This window comes from Mus caroli, unplaced genomic scaffold (genome assembly GCF_978045245.1).
Source record: "Mus caroli unplaced genomic scaffold, Mus_caroli_1 scaffold_4, whole genome shotgun sequence".
Classification (NCBI taxonomy): domain Eukaryota; kingdom Metazoa; phylum Chordata; class Mammalia; order Rodentia; family Muridae; genus Mus; species Mus caroli.
The window spans coordinates 147,567,526-147,587,050 of NW_028227259.1; the positions used below are offsets into that span (position 1 = coordinate 147,567,526).

At 46.4% G+C, this 19,525-nt stretch overlaps 1 protein-coding gene across 3 annotated transcripts in view; it reads right to left on the bottom strand.

Moving 5' to 3' along the window:
* The window catches only part of Rnf216 (ring finger protein 216), a 114,858-nt gene that overhangs the window by 6,857 nt on the left and 88,476 nt on the right, over positions 1-19,525 (bottom strand). For all 3 annotated transcript variants that reach the window (XM_021162526.3, XM_021162524.3, XM_021162525.3), the window contains exon 15: positions 12,814-13,036. In XM_021162526.3, the coding sequence (XP_021018185.1) occupies positions 12,814-13,036 (223 nt within the window). The remainder of the gene's footprint in view (positions 1-12,813; positions 13,037-19,525) is intronic.

The following is a 19,525-nucleotide window of genomic DNA, read 5'->3' on the forward strand; positions in this document are numbered from 1 at the left end:
TGTCTGCCTCAGGTCCACCTCAGGCTTCCTGTGGCCAGGAATACTGTGGGGTGCCTCTCTTCCTCTTCCTTCTGCACAGCACTAGCAAGGGAGCGAGCCAAGTTTCCTCGACATAACCCCAGCTTGCTGATCAAGAGTCCTTCCTGAGCACAGGAAGCAGTCGCCCAGCCTTTCCTCTCATTCCTTCTTTTGTTTTCATCACTCCCTGAGGGGCCAAGTTCCTTAAGGCCATTCTCCCTCAATCAGTCTGGGAGTCTGCAGATGGCCTTGGCATCTATGTCAGTCCCTGCTACCAAAATGATGGGGCACATGTATGATTTATGAGGAATCATGAGTAAATTGCTGGTCAGACAGCTGAGATCTCAACTATGAGCAAGGCATGGGGCACAGACCTGTGATCCCCACCCTTCGATGGAGGAAAGTCTGTGAGTTCCAGGGAGCCTGGGCAAAACCAAACAACTCCGAGCAAACGGCTGCATCAGATGGCTTTTGCTGTGTTAACAACTTTAAAAGGATTTCTTTTTAAACAGAAAAAGCCTCCGTTCAGCCAGTCTGTGTATTCTGGTCACTTCCCACTTCTCTGGGTGGAGGGTCCCTACCCAGCAATTTCCCTTCAGTTTAAGTTCCTCAAGCTAAGGCAGGCTGGGCAGACATACAATTTTTACCTAATATCCACTTTATCGCAACTGAAGAAAAATCTGTACTGTTCAAAAGGAGGGAGGGCTGGGGTTTAGGGTTTATTTGCGCCCTTTGATCTGTAAACAGATGGAGCTCTGGAGGCCCTAGGGGACAGTCTAGGCCACCTGAGTGAGGGACGATGGAAAAGGGCTTGCTATGGCCCTGCTGGAAATAGGAACAATCGGCGGAAAGAGGAAAGAGGATGACAGGCTGGGAGTGAGCGGGATCACAGGCCAGTCCTCAAGTTCTTTAGGCTGAGTCACTTACAGGAAGCTGGAGTCTGAGAGCATAGCCACAGGGTGCAGTAGTGGAGATGGCTAGAAGAGCTACAATTTTGGGGCTCCAGATCCAGGTTGGGGTCTAGCCCTAATCCCATGCCAAGCCTGTTTTTTTTCAGAAAATTGTTGTGCCAAAGAAGTGAAGGGCTCTGTGATGGCTAATTCTGGTTGTCAACTTGCTTCACCTGGGAAGAGGGACTTTCATTTGAAGAATCACCTCCATCAGTCCTGTCACAGGCAAATGTATGGGAAATTTAGGAATTCCTAATTTTGTAGAGAAAAGTAATGCACACGGAGGTCCCACCTTACAGCCTTGAGTGCTTGGTCACACAAACCATGGTTTACAAGTGAGGGGTCTACTTCATTCAGACTCTGCCTTGCTCTGGAAAGATGCTGTTTTTCCTGCTCACAGATATCCTTCCTCTTGGTTGGTTGAGTTACTGGACACAGTATACACTGGGGCACACAAGCTTCTCTCACTCAGTTTGGCTCACAGCACCCATGGTGGGAGGGGAGGCTCATAAGCACCTGTAACCCAGACCCACGGACTCTTGATGCCTCTGTGGCCCTGAACACATGTACACACACACACACACACACACTCAGAAAAATAAAAGGGATGGCTCAGTGGTTTGAAAGCACTAGCTGCCCTTACAGATGCTGTTCTCAGCATCCACATGGCAGCTCACAACCATTGTAACTCTGGTTCCAGGAGATTCACTGAGTGTAGTAGAGAGCAAGCACATGTGTACCCACCCAGTCAAACACACAAAATAAAGATAAATTAACAAAACAAAACGAAAAGGCCAGGCAATGGCAGTACACACCTTTTACACACCTTTAATCTTAGCACTCTGGAGGCAGAGGCAGGAGGATCTCTGAGCTTGAGGCCAGCCTGCTCTACATAGCTTTCAGGTTCTATAGTGAGACCCTATCTCAAGTAACCTTTAAAATAGTATTATATATATTTGTTGAGTGCAATAGTACATGGTTTAGCCCTACATTGGGGGGCAGAGGCAGGTGAATCTCTAAGATTTTGAGGTCAGTATGATATACATAGTGAGCTCAAGGCCAGCCAAAGTCACACAGTGAGTCCTTGTATTAAAATGAATAAGTAAATAAATAAATAGACAACAAAGAAAAAAAAAAGAAAGCATTAAAGCATATATGCCCACAGGTTAACCTGATGGAGGCAGTTCCATAGTTGCCGGTCCCTCCCTCTCCCCAGGTGTGCTAAATTGACACTCACCATCAGTCATCAGAGTCCCTTCAAAAGAACAGACTGGGGAGTGAGCACTAGATCCACGCCTGAGTCTGTAGCCCCAAGGGGAAGGTCCCCTAGTCTAGTAGGTCTGGTTTATAGTAACAAACACAACTGCTGAGGTGGAGAGTCTAGCTCAATGATACAATGCTGTACGGAATGATCAAGGTCCTGGGTGTAATCTCCAGCACGGAAAATACAAATAAAACCTAACAAACCAGCAAACAAACAAAAACACTTACCAGACATAATTAACTCCTAAGGACATTCTGGTATATTTCTAATGTTTCCCCGTCTTTTTCTGGCTTGACTTTGAAAATTCTAGACTTCACACTGGAAGGCCACTTTCTGCCATGACTTCTATTCTCACAGGGACTGGCAGAGTCAGTCAGAGGGCACTCAAGGGCAGAGGCAGAGACTTACAGACCCCAGTGCTCCACCGGTCCTCAGGCTATCTTGAAACCCACCCCCAACCTGTCTGCCTTGGTCACAGGCAACAGTGGGGAGGAGTCTTGGCAATGCTCTCTCTGGCTCCTGGGCTAGAGAAGAATGCTATAGGCCTGAAGAAGCTTGTCTGTGTTTTTTTCTGAAGAGAAAAGAGAGGGAGGTCGGGGGAGACTGGCCAGTGCTAAGGAGAGGGTGAGGACATACCAGGCTGCCATGAAGTGAATTATGAAGTGCCTCTTTGACACCTACAGCCATCTTAAGAAACAAGCCCTCAGATCACCTGAATTTGGTGAAAATGGGGAAGGAAGTGCGGGAAGCACCCCAGGGTTGGCAGGGCAAAGGTGAAAGTGGAATGTGGCCCCTCACATCCAGCAGACCCCATACTTGCAGTAGAGAGAAGGAGGGCGGGAGGTTTTAGTTCCCATCCTTGAGGTCTCTGAGCTCAGCAGGACACAGAAGGCACCTGTGGAGAGAGGCTATAGGGCTGGCCCCGGTGGGTGGGGAGTTGCTTGCGTCCAGAGTTTGAGGGAGAAAGCAGGCCTAGCAGTTCTAGAATTTCACAGGAAGTGAGGAAGAAATCACCAGAGTAGTTTTCATTAAGAGCGGAAATGCAAAGACATCTGCTTGTCCCTCAACCACAAGCACCACAGCAGTCCACGCAGCGGGGTCTGCACAAAGAAACTGCAAGTAGTGGAGACAGAGGCTGTGTCTACAGGTTAGACACAGCTTGTGGGTTAAAATACATGCCTGAGTACCTGGCACAAGACCTTCCCTTCCAAGACCCTATGAACCCAAACCCCGGTCTGATTTCTCATTACCTGCTTGCCTGCTGGCCAGGCTCCTGTGACTTGACTTTCCTTCCCCCTAGAAAGATGACAGGCGGGCGAGCAAGCCTGCTGCTGCCCGACCCAGCCCCTTCCCCCATGATTCTGTTCTTGTGTGGCCACAGCTGTTGTTAATAAACTTGCAAGGATTTCGTGAAAGCTTCCAAAGAGCTAGAGATTTAGTTTCAAATTATTCCCAGCTCAGTTGTGGGACTGCATGAGAACAGCAGCCCCTAACCCCCTCCCCAGCTGTCTCCCGACAACAGGAAATTGGGGTGTGTGGGGGGAGCAGCATGGAGGGGAGGCACATGCTGTGCAGAGGGAAACAGAAATGTGCTGGGAGGAGCAAAGATTACACAGGCTCCAGACCAGCCTCTAGCTTCAGCAGCCATCTTCTTAAGTCAGGAAGCCAGGTATCCCAATGCCTCTGAGCCGCGGGGCACCTCCTCCACAAGGACCATCAAGGAGGCAGAGCTGCAGGCCTCTCCGCCATCCGCACTCTGCTCAGCTGAGAAGGTGTTCAGTGAGCCCCCACCCCACTGGAAGGCCTCCTTGGTTCACAGGACTGAGACCCCATGGGCACATCAGGTTGTGGAAGAAGCCTTAGGAGCAGAAGAGCTGGGCTTTGCCAAGTCCAGGATCCTGGACAGTTTTCCTCATGCACAAAAATGGGAAACTAACCCCCCCCCCCCCCCGTCACGTCCTCAGCTGAAGTCCCACTTGTACTGTGAGGGAAGTTTCATCAATGTACCCATTCTACCCATGCTCCTCTTTGTATTGTTCTACAGAAACAATGGGGCTGAAGACAGTGAGCAGAAATAAAAGTCAGAGCTGGTGACTACAATTGTTGTTGTTGTTTTTTTTTGAGACAGGGTCTTCTAGCTGTGCTAGAACTTGCTATATAGACCAGGCTGGCCCAGAACTCAGAAAAAAAAAAAATCACCTGCCTCTGCATTCCCAGTGCCACAATACACAGCCCAAAGGTTTTGAGAAGGACGTGAAGGCTGACTGCTATTTCAGCAAGAGGTTTCAATACTATGGAGGACACAGCGGGGTGAGGCTCTGAGGAGAGAGGAAAATCTCTTCTCTGACATTTTACAGGAGGGGGCTTTGCTGGTTTTTTTTTTTTTTTTTTTTCCCCAGACAGTCTCTCTGTGTAGCCTTGGCTGTCCTGGAATTTGTCTTTAGACTAGGGAGGCAGCAACAGGAAAATTTCTGTGAGTTTGAGGTGGGCCTGGTCTACACAGCAAGTCCCACGATGGCGAGGATAACATTATAAAGACTCTGTCTCAAACAAGACAAAACAAAACTAAAACCAACATGCATGGCCCTGGTTAGCAGGGACTACTGTTCTAGGGGTGCGAGGGAATGCCACTGTTCTTTTTTCTGAAGCAAGGATTTTATACAGCACAGGCTGCCCTTGAGCTCACTATGGAGCCAACGATGACCCTGATCATCTCATCTTTTAGTCTCTATTTGAATCCTGCAGCTGATGGTAGATGCATGTACCACCACGCTCGCTCAGTTCTGAAGAGAAGAAGCGAGGGTTTCACGTGTGCTAGGTAAGTACTCTACCAATTACCATTCTAAGCCTTTCTTTTTATTTTTGTAGAAAATAAAATGTAAAAGTTAGGGGAAGATGATGAGGTGTTAGAGAGATGGCTTTGAGGTTTAGAGTGCCTGGTTTCTGTAGAAGACTGGGGTTCAGTTCCTAGTACACTCCTGACGTTCTTGTAACCCTCCTGTAAATCCAGTACAGACCAGCTGACCAGGGCAGTGGTGACGGCTCGTGAGGTGAAGCATTAGTTTGTCCAGGTGTAAGCATGGGAGAGCTCTCCTCGATAGTTTCTCCTTTTTCTTTTCAATCCCCTTGAGTCCACTCCCACAGCCTTCACTATTCCTGCAGCCCCCCTTCCCCTCCCCGCCGTCCTTTCCGAAGGACTACTAGGACCAGAGTTTCCAGGATGCTGCAGGCCCTCAGGGGAGAAGGCAGGACTGAAAGAGCACAAGTGACCTGGGGTGCTGCTATTCACTTACTAACAGGCCTCATTTGTGAAGCTGGGCACCGCACGCAGCACCACAGCACTAAGCCAGGTGCTGTGGCCCTCACTCCCCAGGAGCTGGCAGGAAAGCTAGTGCTTTCTCAGAATAGGCTCCAAACACAAATTCTCAAAGCCTGGTGTGATGGCTCCCACCTGTCATCCCAGCACTTGGGGTATGAGGCGGTAGGACTGTCAAACGAGATCCTGTTTCAAAAGACAAAACCCCAAACTAAAAGCAAAGAAGAGTTCAGGATGTAGCTTAGAGGTAAAGTGCTAGATTGGCAGGCCATGGATTCTATCTCCAGCACTAGAAAACACCATCATCAAAGAACAAACGCCTAAACCCAGACCCAAGAAAAGCCCTGACTTTGTGATTTTGGGGTCTTTCTAAGACAGTGGTCTCACTATGTAGCTTAGGTCATGGTGGTCCTCCTCTGTCTCCCAGTGCTGAGATCACATGCCTGACTCTTAAAATCGATTTTCATTACAAATATAATAATAATTACTTTTACAAAACACTTCCCCTTTTCCTTTCCCTCTCCTTTTCTTTCTCCTTTCCTTTCCTTTCCTTTCCCCTTTCTCCTTTCCTTTCCTTCTTTGAGAAACGGTCTTATTCCGGGCCAGCCTCAACTCAGAGAGATTTGCCCGCCTCTGCCTTCTGAGAGCTGGGATTATACATATATGTCACCATGCCACGTCTTAATTATTAATTTTTATTTATTTTCTTTGGCCTTTTTGAGGGGTGGAGTGGGTGGTACTCTGAACTAAACCCAGGGCCTTCCACATGCTAGGCAACCACAGAGCTACACCCCAAGCTCACGTTGGTAAGTGTATGTCATCAACCTCACCACTCCCGTAGAATGCAGCCTGCCAAGTGATGAAGCTCATGTGAACACAGCTCTAGTCAGATACTGCTTCCTGGTCTTGGCTGCCTCATTCTCAGCCATGTGCAGACAAGCAGAACTCAACTCCGCACTTCAGTTCTGCCCACTGCAGAGCAATACTTGTTCATCCCCCCCCTGGGCAGCCCTGGGGTTTGAATGCACAGCCTCGGACAACATGCTATACAAGCACTGTACACTGAGCTGCCCCTTGTCCTGTGTAGCATGTCTGTTTCCCCTTCTTCCTAAAGAAAGCAGCTTGCTTCATGACTTGTTTCTGGCATACTCGCTGCAAGGTATTTGTGGTAGCAAACAGAGAAAGAGCTATTATTCACCATCTAGCCCTTAGCACAGAGTCCATTCAGGCTCCCAGACCACCTCTAGTCATTAAGGGCTCAAACTTCTCTTCACCCCAAGCTGTGTAGAAACAATTCCCTGCTGACAATTCGAGCTTCTTCCTGGCCTGCTGGTTAATGAAGCAGAGGTCGGGAGCAGGACAGTGCAAGCTTTGTCTCTGGCAAGTCTGAATGGCTTTGTGTTCTCAGAGGACTCAGCAGATGCTGGGTTGGAATTCAATCCGTCTCCTGGTGAGAATCAAGGAAACCAGGCTGATGCCTGGTTTGATGGGAATGGGACAAGTGGAACAAAATCTCCACCATGGTACCGAGGAAATCAGAGGCACTGCTATTTGCCTGACCTTCTTTTCAGGCTGCAGAGCCTTCCTCGGGCTACAAGATGGCACTTCAACAAAAATACCAAGGACAGGTACCTGCTATGGCAGGCAGAGAGGATGCGAAATGTAGGGGAAGAGGAGGCGTGGGGGAGAGAGCAAGCTCAGCTCAGGCTGCTAAACTCCCGACCTCGTGTGGAAATGCCCACTGTGCTGTTTCTAGGGATAAGTGGGGGTCTCGAAAGGGCCTAGCTTAGGAAAAAGACTCCATTTCCTCCTGAACCTGTAGAGATGCAAGCTAGACAGACAATGACAGGAGCTGGCGGAATGACCAGGCCATATCAAAGGCCCTAAGTACCTGAGGCATACCTCCTCTCTCCTTTCCCTTGTAGGCTGCCTCCCCATAACTAGCAATTTGGGAAAATTACACTTCCTACACACAAACCCTCTACTCTGTTCCACAGACCTCCTTGGAGACCTCCCTGCTAGAGGCCTCATTGGGTGGCGAGCTGCATGACCAGCTAACTCCTTCAACTTAGCACTGGCACAATGGGCCATAGGAACCTGCTCCTGACAAAGCACTGCTGATGCAGGCGCGCCTGGCACCCGGAGCATCACTGCTTTCCTACTGTGGTGGCTCTGAGCAAACTTTTTTATGTATGTGAGTACACTATAGCTGTCTTCAGACACACCAGGAGAGGGCGTCAGATCCCATTACAGATGGTTGTGAGCCACCATGTGGTTGCTGGGAACTGAACTCAGGACCTGTGGAAGAGCAGTCAGTGCTCTTCACTGCTGAGCCATCTCTCCAGCCTGAGAATTTTTTAACATAGATTCAAGCCAGCCTTTAAGACCACCCTATCCATGACCACCAGAGTGGCCAATAGTGACCTGACTGCTTCTTGTGCTATGTATGCTGTACATTTCCACACCAAAGATAGAAAAAGGCCTTTGCTTTGGGTGACAGGATGCTGGTTGAGAGTTTAAGATACTTTAGTAAATGCCAGTTTTTAAAACCAGGAAGACTCTACACTAAGGCACAGATTTTCAGCTCTGGGAGCTGGGAGCTGCAGCAGTTCTAAGCAGCCTGAGGTAACCAGCAGCAGTAAGTGCCAGTTGAAAGCAGCCCCTGTTAACTAACAGGCCACACCCTTACCATGCCATGCTGGCTCAGCAATCCTCAGTCCTGGCTGCCAGCTGGCCTTGTGGCAATGGTCTGTGGTCCCGGCTATCCATAACTCTTTTTCTACGCATCATTCTTTCACATTATTTTCCATATTTGGAGAAAACTGACATGACATACATGCTGCATCTTGGGGGTCTTATTCTAATGTGAGCACATATAAAATATGGCATACATCTTGTTTTGGGGCATTTAAAAACTGTGGTTCTAAGTGTGCTGTCTCTGAACAAGTGGTGCACGGCAGCTCTGTAGCCCTCCAGGACTGATGAGCTTATCGTCTGAAATCCAAATGTCCATTCGGCCGGCCAGCCAGCTGGGGACAGGCACGTGGCCGTTATCCCAATTACTAGGGAGGCTTAAGCAAGATGCTTGCAAGTTAAGGTCTAGGCCACACAGGTAGCACATCGAGAAGCCACTCAACAACAGCCTCCTCTGTATAAAGCTGTCCCCACCAAGGTTGTGTGAATTCAGTGTGCACAGCCGGCAGCTTTGCACAAGTTCTTCTGCTCCCTGTAACTCTGTTTGCTTTCTTACCTCTCTCTCCCCGTGGAAGTAAACAGAGTTAACTTACTAGCAAAACATTTGTCTCCCAGAGCAAGGGGAGATTAGCCGAGAGTAGCTAAAGTCACAACCAACCTTTGTTATTTGTATTTTATTATTGTTATTACTGCTATTTTTCACTGTGTGCATGACACACACAGAAGTCAGAGGCCAGCTTGATGGAGCTGGTTTTCTTCTTCTATCACAGGGCTCCTGGATCAAACTCAGGTTACCTGGCTCAGCAGCAGGGTTCCTTTACCCACCAAGCCATCTCACTAGACCATCTCACACTACTTTTAGGCTTGCTGTTACTTAGAGCTTAAAACGCTTATGTATAGGTGTGGCTTGCATATATGTCTGTGTACTACACTAGCTCCTGGTACCTAGGGAGTCCACAGGAGGAAGGCAGATTCCCTGGAACTGGAGTTACAGATGGTTGTAACCTTCTGCAAGAGCATCAAATGCTCTTAAAGTGCTGAGCCATTTCTCCAGCTCCAAAGTTGATAATTCTTTTAAAAAACTTTTAGCATTTATGGCATATGGCTGTGTTAACTACATGTATGTATGGGCATCACATGTGACCTCTCTGGGACTGGAATTATAGATGGCTCTAAGTCATCGTGCTGGTGTTGGGTCCTCCAGAAGAGAAGCCAGTGCTCTCAAATACTGAGCTATCTCTCTAATTCCCCTTTTCTTCCTTCCCGGAGACAGGGCTTCTTTGTGTTACAGTCCTGGAACTCACTGTGTAGATCAGGATGGCTTAAAACTCAGAGATCTGCCTGCCTCTGCTTCCCATGTGTTGGAATTAAAGGCATGAGCTACCAACTGCCCAGCTAATAATTTTTAATATTACCACATTTATTGATTGACTAAGTCATTTTACTCTAGAAGAGCACGTTGGTGAATTGCCTATGTTAGGTTGTGATTATTACCTGTGTGTGTGTGTGGTGTGCAGGTCAGTTTTCTCCCTCCACCTTTTGGTAGGTTCTAGGGACTGAATTTTGTGCAGCACAATCTTTCCCCATTAACTATCTCATTGGCTCTCTTTCAGTTTTTCGTTTATCTTGTATGTAGAGTCTTCTGCCAAAGATAATTTACATTTCTTTTAAAAAAATCTATTCATTTATTTGTATGTGTATGCTGTGTGTGCCACAGGGCATGTGTGAAGGTTAGTGGATAACCTGGGGAGTTGGTTCTGTCTGTTATTTTTCTTATTCTGATATTTCAAGTTACCCGCTTGGTTTCCCAGAGGTGCTTCTTACTGTCTGGACAGGCATTCCATACAAGGTGCAAACCTCCCACCCCCACCCTAAAAGTAGACAACGTGATCTGTCACACTATGCAGTGCTCCAGTGGCACTCAGACTTGCCACAGTTCAGAACCTTGGAGCCACTCCTGCCCTCTCTCTGGGCCCCTAAAGGCTAAATCTGGTGGTCCTGCACCTCTTCTATGCCCCTGTAGCTTTTGCTACACTACTGGCTCACTCTGACTAGTCTGAAACTACTAAAACCATGAAGCACTGTTTCATACTATATTAGGGCATTTCTGCTCAACAGATTGGTTTTGCCTCCATTTCCTAGTTGAAAAACGAAGCAATGGAGCCTGCAGACATGCCTCCGTGGTTAAGAGTGCCTTTTACTCTGGTACATGATTGGGATTCAGCCCCTCGTACTGACATGGTGGCTCACAAGGATGTGGCACTCCAGTTGCAGGGAATCTAACGTGTTCTTCTGGTCTTGGCAGACAGACACCAAGCACAAAAGTGTACATACATATACGCAGGAAACCACTCAAAAATAAAATAAAGATAATGATAAAAAGAGAGGATGAAGAAATGGCCCACATCTATAACCCTAGCTCTCGAGAAGCTGATGAATAGCTGCGTCATCACTTCAGTAGTATGACATGCTTTGTTTTGTTGTCTTGAGATAGGCTCTTACCTCAGCCTCCCAAGTGCTAGGATTATAACTGCTGTAGCTGCTGTCTGGTTTTTTCTTTCCTTTCTCTCTCTCTCTTTTTTTTTGGTTTCTCGAGACAGGGTTTCTCTGTGTAGCCCTGGCTGGCCTCGAACTCAGAAATCCGCCTGCCTCTGCCTCCTGAGTGCTGGGATTAAAGGCGTGCGCCACCACGCCTGGCATCTTTCTTTTTTCTTTGTAGACAGGATAATTTTATTTTAAAAAAGATTTCCTTACTTTATGTGTTTGCTTGTTTTGTCTGCATGTATGTTTGTGTACCATAGGTGTGGCGTGTCCTCTAAGGCCACAGATGATATAGAAACCTCTAGAGCTGGAGTTCCAGGAGGTAGTGAGCCAATACTAGGTGCTGGGCATGGACCACTAGTCCTCTCAAGAGTAGCCAGTGATCTTACCTGCAGAGCCACCTCTCCAGTCTCCCTGTGATATACAGAGTTGGTCTCATGCAACCTAAGAGGTCCTGGAACCTGTGTGTAGTTGAAGATGGCCTTCAACTTCTGATTTCCTTTGACTTCTTCTTTGATGGGAGTATAGATGCTCACTAACACTAGTAAATCTCTCCTTCCCACCCCCAACCCCACTCCCCTGGACTGGGTTTCTCTGTATAGCGCCCCTGGCTGACCTAGAACTTGCTTTGTATACCAGGTTGGCCTTGAAGTCATACAGATCTGCCTGCATTGCCTCCCTGACTACTGGGATTTGCATGCCTGGCATTATTAAAAGTTTTAAAAACGATTTTGTGTATGATTGTTTTGCCTGCATTTGTATCTGTAAACTGTGTGTGTTCCTGATGCCCACAAAAGTCAGAAGGATGCATGGGATCCCTGGCTGGAGCCAGGGACGGCTATAAGCAACCATGTGGGTGCTGGAAACTGAACAGGCACTCTGCAAGAGCAGCACACGCTCACTGCTGAGCCATCTCTCTAGCACCCTATTGTTGTTGTTGCTGTTATTTTATGAGACAGGGTTTCTCTGTGTAGTTGGGTTTCTCAAGTTCCTGGCTGTCCTGGAACTTGCTTTGTAGACCAGGCTGGTTTTGAACTTAAGAGAGCCACCTGCCTCTGTTTCCTAAGAGTTGAGATTATAGGTGTGTGCTAAATCGGGTGTGGTGGCACACGCCTTTAATCCCAGCACTCAGGAGGCAGAGGCAGGCGGATTTCTGAGTTCGAGGACAGCCAGGGCTACACAGAGAAACCTGTCTCGAAAAACCAAAAAGGTGTGTGCTACTTCTGCCACCCGGCTTTTTATTATTCTTTTGTGGTTTGGGAGATTCAATGCAGGGTCTCTTGCATGCTAGGCATGTGCTCTAATAATGGTATTTTTTCAAAATTTAAATCAAGAATGAAGGTTTTGAGTCCCTTCAGTCTGTTAACATCTAACTGCATCAGTATGGTGAATTACATTAAGAAGGCTGCTAATATTAAACTACCCTTGCCTTCCTACAATATACTGTATCCTAGAATTACAACATGTTTACTTGGCTTTTCTTTCCTTGAAAAGATTGTTGGGATAGGGTCCCCCTACCTAGCCCAGGTTGGCCTTAAACTTGTAACCCTCCTGTCTCATCCTCTGAGTGCTGAGACTAGAGGCATGCAGTCGTGTTTGTCTGTAGGCTCCCCAGAACTCTGTAGCACTCTGTCCAGTGAAAGCTGTTGGGTTTTGGTGGCAGCAGTGTGTTGTCTATAACTCTCCCCTGTCCTGTATAACACTCCAGATGGCAGAGAAAATGTTTATCCCCTAAGTGACTGAAGTGATTTGTCCACAAGACTTTTTTCTTTTTTTGAGATGGGGTCACCCTCTCTTGCTTAGTGATTCTCCTACCCTAGCCTTCTGATAACGGCTACAAGGCATGCCCACCACACTTAGTGTATTTTATGATGAGTGTTTTCTGATATTCTCCGTTTTCCCTGTGGTTATTGGTTTGTATGTTTCTAAGAGTCTGAACCTGTCACTTTGTAAATACAGAGTACTTTTCATTACAGGAATGTATTGCTCTTTTCTCATATATGGAAATGGACGGACATGCGTCTACTCACAGTGGGGTCGGTCCACAGGGAGCACCTGGAACATTCCTGGCAAGGGGCTCCTGGAGAGCGAGGATGCTGGCAGAAATGGTCATAGCCGTTGATAGAAACTCGACAGAGGTAGCACATCTGGGCACCACAGCGGCAAGACATGCGGTTGCAGCCTTCAGACTTGATGAGGCCAGTTCCGCACTTGTGACATTTTCTAATCCGAGCAGCAGTCATTTTTTCTTCACTGAGAAGAAAAAGAAAAAAGCAATTGGAGTTGGCAGGGAAGGTGGGGGTCAATAAATGATCATGGCCACTAAGGTTTACTATTTCCCGTATGTAAGAACTGCCTGAGCCTTTCCAAGACATTGAGACAGTGGAAAGGGCCCAGGGTTTGGAGTCTGAGAGCTCTATTACTTTGGGTAAATTTCCCCACTGCCTGGAGACCCAGTCCCCTCACTTTCAAACTGAGAGCATAATATTCTCATGTGGTTTTGGAATTCAGATAAGATATAAAGCCATCTGACATGATGTGTGGCATTTTTTTCATTCTAGGACTCCTGCAGGCTGTCAAGAGGGAGAAGAAACTCGGCTCCTTCCTAAACCAAACCTGGTCTGCGCAAAGCTAGTGATTTAAGAAGTGTGAGGCAAGTCTATATACACTGATCTCTGAATACTTGGTCTGGGAGTAGGCAATCCCCCTGTTGAAGGAGCACACTTCCAAGCTGACACTCTTACAGCCCCCACAGCGAGACTGTTTAACTGATAAGGAGCCCACTACTGCCAGGATGCTTTTTACTGTGTTGGTATTTTGTATTGCTGCTCCCAACACAAACGACACCCTTCACCTTTCTCTGTTACACTGAGGGCCTTGAAGACAGAGGGAAGGGAGGCAGGATCAAAACAAATCTGCTATTGAGATAAAGGGTGGGTGGCCAGCTACAAAGTGAAGCAGAGAGGGTGTCCAGCAGGATGTGCTGCTATGTAAAGGTGAGTGCAATCTAGGCAGCAAATGCTTTCACTGTGTGCCCTTTCTACTCGCACTGCAGCAGTTTGTCACTTAGACACCAAACTATGTACCTAAGAACAGTAAAATGCAATATAACACTGGCTGCTACTTATTGAGGTCCAATCTGCGAGTGACCTGAAATGAAGGAAAGCAGAACTGTAGCTTGGAAAGAATCTACACCCAGTTCAAGTTACAGAAGAACAAATGAGTTCTAAGTTTTGTTTAATAGGAGGCCGAGTTTAACTAATTAATCTTTTGAATCAGGGTGTCACAAAGCCTAGGCTGGCCTGGAGCTCACCACTTGACGAGGCTGACCTTGAAATCAGAGAGATCCATCTGTGGATGCCTCCTGAACTGGGACCAAGTGTGTCCAGGAGACTAGACTCTATTACTACTGCCAGCTGGGAGTAGCACAATGAGTTTAGTGACTGAGCAACTGTGAAGACACTTCTTCTTTTTTTTTTTTTTTTGGTTTTTCAAGACAGGGTTTCTCCGTATAGCTCTATAGCCCTGGCTGTCCTGGAACTCAGAAATCCGCCTGCCTCTGCCTCCTGGGATGCAGAGGCCGGCAGATCTCTGAGTTCAAGGCCAGCCTGGTCTACAGATTGAATTGTAGGATAGCCAGGGCCATACAAAGAAACCCTGTCCTGAAAAACCTCCTCCACCACCACCACCACCACAACAACAAAACAGAAAAGGCCAGAATGGGCCTATATAAAAAAGGACTGCGGCTATATGGAACAGAGAAGCCACAGCTGCTTTTTGTTGTTAGAGTGAACTACGCAGGAAAGAGTCTCACAGGATGTGCTTCCAGAAGCAGGACAGGAAGAGAAGCCTAAGCTGAGGCTGTCTCTGCCTGCTGACCTCATGTTCAACAGGAAGACTAACGGACATCCTCTGTGCAGCTGACACCCCACCAGTCTGTCACTACTTGTGCTTTACTCCCCAAAGACATCGGGAAGGAATCTTGGGGGCTTCCTTCCCTCTACACTCTCCACACCTCCTTCTCTTCCCAAACAAAAACATACTCTGCAGTCCTGGCTGGTCTGTAACTCCCTATGTAGACAAGCCTGATTTCAAATTTATAGAGACCACCACTTTCTCTTGAGTGCTGGTATTATAGAGAATTCTTTAAAAAAAAAAAAAAGGAAAAAAAATTTAAGAACTGGGTAGGGTTGGAGGAGATAGTTTAGTTGGTAAAGTGCTTGCCATATACAAGCATGAGAACTTGAACTGAGATTCCCAGCACCATAAAAAAGCCAAGTGTGGGTGAGCATGTCTGTTAGTCCAGTACTGGAGAGGTGGCGACAGGACAATCCCTGGGGTCTGCTGGTCAACAAGTCCTGCTGAATTAGCTGAGTTCTAGGCTCAGTGAGAAACCATGCCTCAAAAAAAAAAAAAAAAAAAAATAAGGCTTAGAATGTGGGACGATTGCGACCAACCCTGAGGACCTGTGTCTCTGGGACCCAGATGGTAGAGGCAGAGAAGTGATTACTCAAAGTTGCTCTTTGATTTTCATAAGCCATGTGTCTGTATACATTTTTTTTTCCTTTAAGAGACAGGATCTCATCAGGTCATTTACCCTCAGTACTTGAGGCAGAGACAGGTGGATTTCTGAGTTCAAGGCCAGCCTGGTCTACAGAGCAAGTTCCAGGACAGCCAGAGCTACACAGAGAAACCCTGTCTCAAAAAACCAGGGACAGGGTCTCATTGTATAGTTTTGGCTGGCCTTGAATTTTGTATGTAAGCTGGGCAGATTTCCAAATCACAGAAATCCATTTGCCTCTGCCTCCTAAAGCTGGTATAAAGATGTATCTACCATGCCCAACACATAATTTTTTAAAAAATGGTTTATTTAATCTTAAGTATATGAGTGTTCTGCTTGTATATGTGTGTGCACCATGTGCATGCCTGGTGCCCATGGAGTTTAGTCTGATCTCCACAGACTCAAGTAATGGGAGGTAGTGAGTAACCCACCATGCAGCTGCTAGGGAAGAATACTGGGTCATTTTATGTCAACGAGACACAAACTAGACTTAGCTGAGAGGAAGGGACCTGAACTGAGAAAATGTCTGTATAAGAGCCAGCTGTAGGGCATTTTCTTAATTATCCATCTATGCAGGAGCACCCAGCTCATTGTGGGTGCTGCCATTCCTAGGCTGGTGGTCTTGAGTTCAGTAAGAAAGCAAGCCGTGAGGAACAAGCCAGTAAGCAGCACCCTCCATGGCCTTCACACCAGCTCCTGCCTCCAGGTTCTTTTTCTGACTTCCTTTGATGATGAATATGGAAGTGTAAACCAAATAAACCCTTCCCTCCTCAAGTCACGTTGGTCATGGTGATTCATCACAGCAATAGGACAAAGAGCAGTGTGTTCTTAAATGCTGAGGCATTTATCTCATCCAAATAAAAATATTTTTCAATTATAAAAAGATGGAGAGAGACTAATGAAGATGCCTCTACACATATACAACACATAACTCACCCATTCCACCCCCCCCCCCCGCCCCCCAATCATTCTGGTGTAGCCACCCTAACAGTCACTTTGCCACCACTCCTGGCTCATTTTCTTAAAGAAGTATGTACTGAAATGATCTTGCTGGTTTCATGATCTCTGTCTATTTGGGCTGAGACCAGCTCTGTGGGAGAACATTTGTCAGGCATGTGTAAGGCCCTAGGTTAAATGTCTAGAATTGAGAATCAGCTAACAAAGGAACACCTGCCCCACAAGCCCAAAGCACTTCTCCACTTTTCTTCTTTTTTAGCAGTTTGACTCTCATGTGTCTTGTTTCAGACTTGTAAAAAGTATTGGTTCATGTCCCTGAATCTGAAGTTTTCAGCTATTCTTTATTCAAATATTCTCTCTGGCCCCTTTTATACCCTCTGAATAGGAATATACCAGATAATGGGTCATAGGTCCCTTAGGGTCCATACATTGCTTTTCCTTATTCTTTTCTTCTCATCTTTCAAACTGGACAATGTCAGGTCAGTAAGTCTGATTCATCACTTTTTTCAATTTATTCATAATTCTATGTGTATAAGTGTTTTGCCTTCATGTGTTAAGTGTACCACTTGTGCACGCAGTGCCCTCAAAGGCCAGAAGGCGGCACTGGATCCTCTCCTCCCCAAAACCTGAGTTGTAGACAGCTGTGAGCTGCCACATGGGTTTGATTCAAACCTGGGTCAACTGAAAGAACAGCCAGTGTTTGTTACCCATGAGTCATCTCGAGCTTCTTTCTTTTTTTGTTTTTTTGAGACAATGTCTAATGTAGACATCAAATGTGCTATTTAGCTGAAGATGACCTTGAACTCTCTAGATCCTTCTGCTCTGACATCCCAAGTGCTGGGATTACAGGTGTGCACCTCTGTAGTCAGTTTTCCACAGTGCTGGGAAGTACACTCAGGACACTGCACACAAAGCAGACCCTTTACCAATTGAGCTACACTGCTAGCCTGCGCAAATCTGTTATTACATTTTCATAGTTCTTTACTGAAGCTCAAAGTCCTTTGCAGTTTTCACTGGTGTCTTGATGACACTCTTCACTTGGTTAGTCACTGTGGAACTGGTTTCTTCTGTCCACGGTTTCTTTTACTCTCTGACAAAGACAATAGATCTTCATTTTTCAGGCAACGAGCACTCCAGTTGACTGCTCATCACTACCTCATTTGCTTTTTTTTTTGTTTTTTTGATACAGGGTTTCTGTGTTTAACCTGGGCTGTCCTCAAACTTAAGAGATCTACGTGCCTCTGCCTGCAGAGTGCTTGGATTACGTATTTGTATAATCAATCAGTCCACTGCTTTTCCTCCTGTGAATAGGCTACATTCTCCTACTTTCTTTTTTCTTTTCTTTTTTTCTTAAGATTTATTAATTATTATATATAAGTACACTGTAGTTGACTTCAGACACACCAGAAGAGGGCATCAGGTCTCATTATGGGTGGTTGTGAGCCACCATGTGGTTGTTGGGAATTGAACTCAGGACCTTCCGAAGAGCAGTCAGTGCTCTTACCCGCTGAGCCATCTTGCCAGCCCATTCTCCTTACTTTCTTTAAATGCCTTGCAAATTAGTGTTGAATATTGAGTATGTTTAATACTGTCAGTAGAAACTGCAAAAAGAAGACTGCTTCTTGGAGGCCTGGCAGTTGCTGAGGCTTTGTAGAGCTCAGGGCTAGAACTGAGAGATATTTTTAAGATCTAGATCCAAAAGCATAGAAAAAAGAAAAAAACCAGAAAGGCAGGCAAGTGGGTAGACCTGCTGTCCCGATCCCTGTGGCTGGCTCTGATTCTGCACGTCTACTATGCTAAGGCTACTCAACTCTTGCTGGCCTTTTATCTGTCATTCACAAAGCCACAACTAGAAGCTTACAGTCTTGTAGGACTTGTCTGAAGTGTGGCACCTAGCCTATTTCTGTTAAAACTACTTGCTGTGTAGTCATGAACTCTAAGGCATCAGGGCCTAACACTAGTTTAGGAGCATCTGATTGTGGGCCAGACACTAAGCACCTCAGCTCCTTTGTGAAAGAAATATCACTGAAGTCCCCTGACAGTGACACCTTCAGACCCTGCTCTAAGCTAGGGAGGCAGTAGCAGTGAGTGTCAGAAAGTATTCTGCAAGCTGTCTTTATCAGAAGGCACAAGATGATAAGCTGAGCCAGCACTTGGGAGGCAGAGATAGATGGGAGGACTTGTGGGTCTGGGGCCAGCTGGCTTGTGCGGGGAGCTCATGTGAGAAGCAAACCTTCTATGGACCTGATCTGATTGGGGGTCTTCTGACAACTGGGGGACTGTGGATTTGCAACAGACACTGCAGACTCACTGCCAAATTTTGTTAATGATGACAGTGGCAAATGCTAAGTAAGAGCTAAGTACTTTTGCCTGAAACAAATGATGCCAAGGACAGATTTGCTTGAAAATATAAAGGGCTTTAAACAAGAACAACAGACAAAGTATGGCAAAACAACTGCTGGGGCTTATTAACTAGTGTTTTTGCTGTGGACACCTGAAATTTGTGTGTGTTTCTGAGTATCCCACTCAAGCCTCACACTTCTATGCAATCACTGAACTGAGCCATCAGTTGCATGCTTAAATATTTTCCTAAGATAGAGAAAGGTGAATTTTTTTTATAAATCTTTTTTTAAATTAATTAATTAATTAATTATATGTAAGTACACTGTAGCTGACTTCAGACACTCCAGAAGAGGGAGTCAGATCTCATTATGGATGGTTGTGAGCCACCATGTGGTTGCTGGGATTTGAACTCCAGACCTTCGGAAGAGCAGTCGGGTGCTCTTACCCACTGAGCCATCTCACCAGCCCCAGAAAGGTGAATTTTTAAAAAAAGCAGCTGGGGCTGGAGAAATGGCTCAGTGGTTAAGAGCACTTGTTATTGCAGGACACTGGGTTTGAGTCCCAGCACCAACACCGTGATTCACAACTATCAATAACTCCAGCTCTACGAGATCCCTAGCCCTCTTCTGACTTTCCTGGGTATCAGGCATGTACAGGTGTACATATATTGACACACAGAAGCAAGCTATCTGTACACATAAAAACATTTTTTTTTAAAAACAAGCTACCACAGCTTTCATCATTATAAAGTTAGGGTGCATTTTACTCTGACCCCCATTGCTGTAACAAAGGAAAAGAGGTTTATTTTGCTCACAGTTCTAAAAGTTCAAGAACACAGCAATGACATCTGCTTGACTGTGAGGACCGTGAGGTTGGTGTTC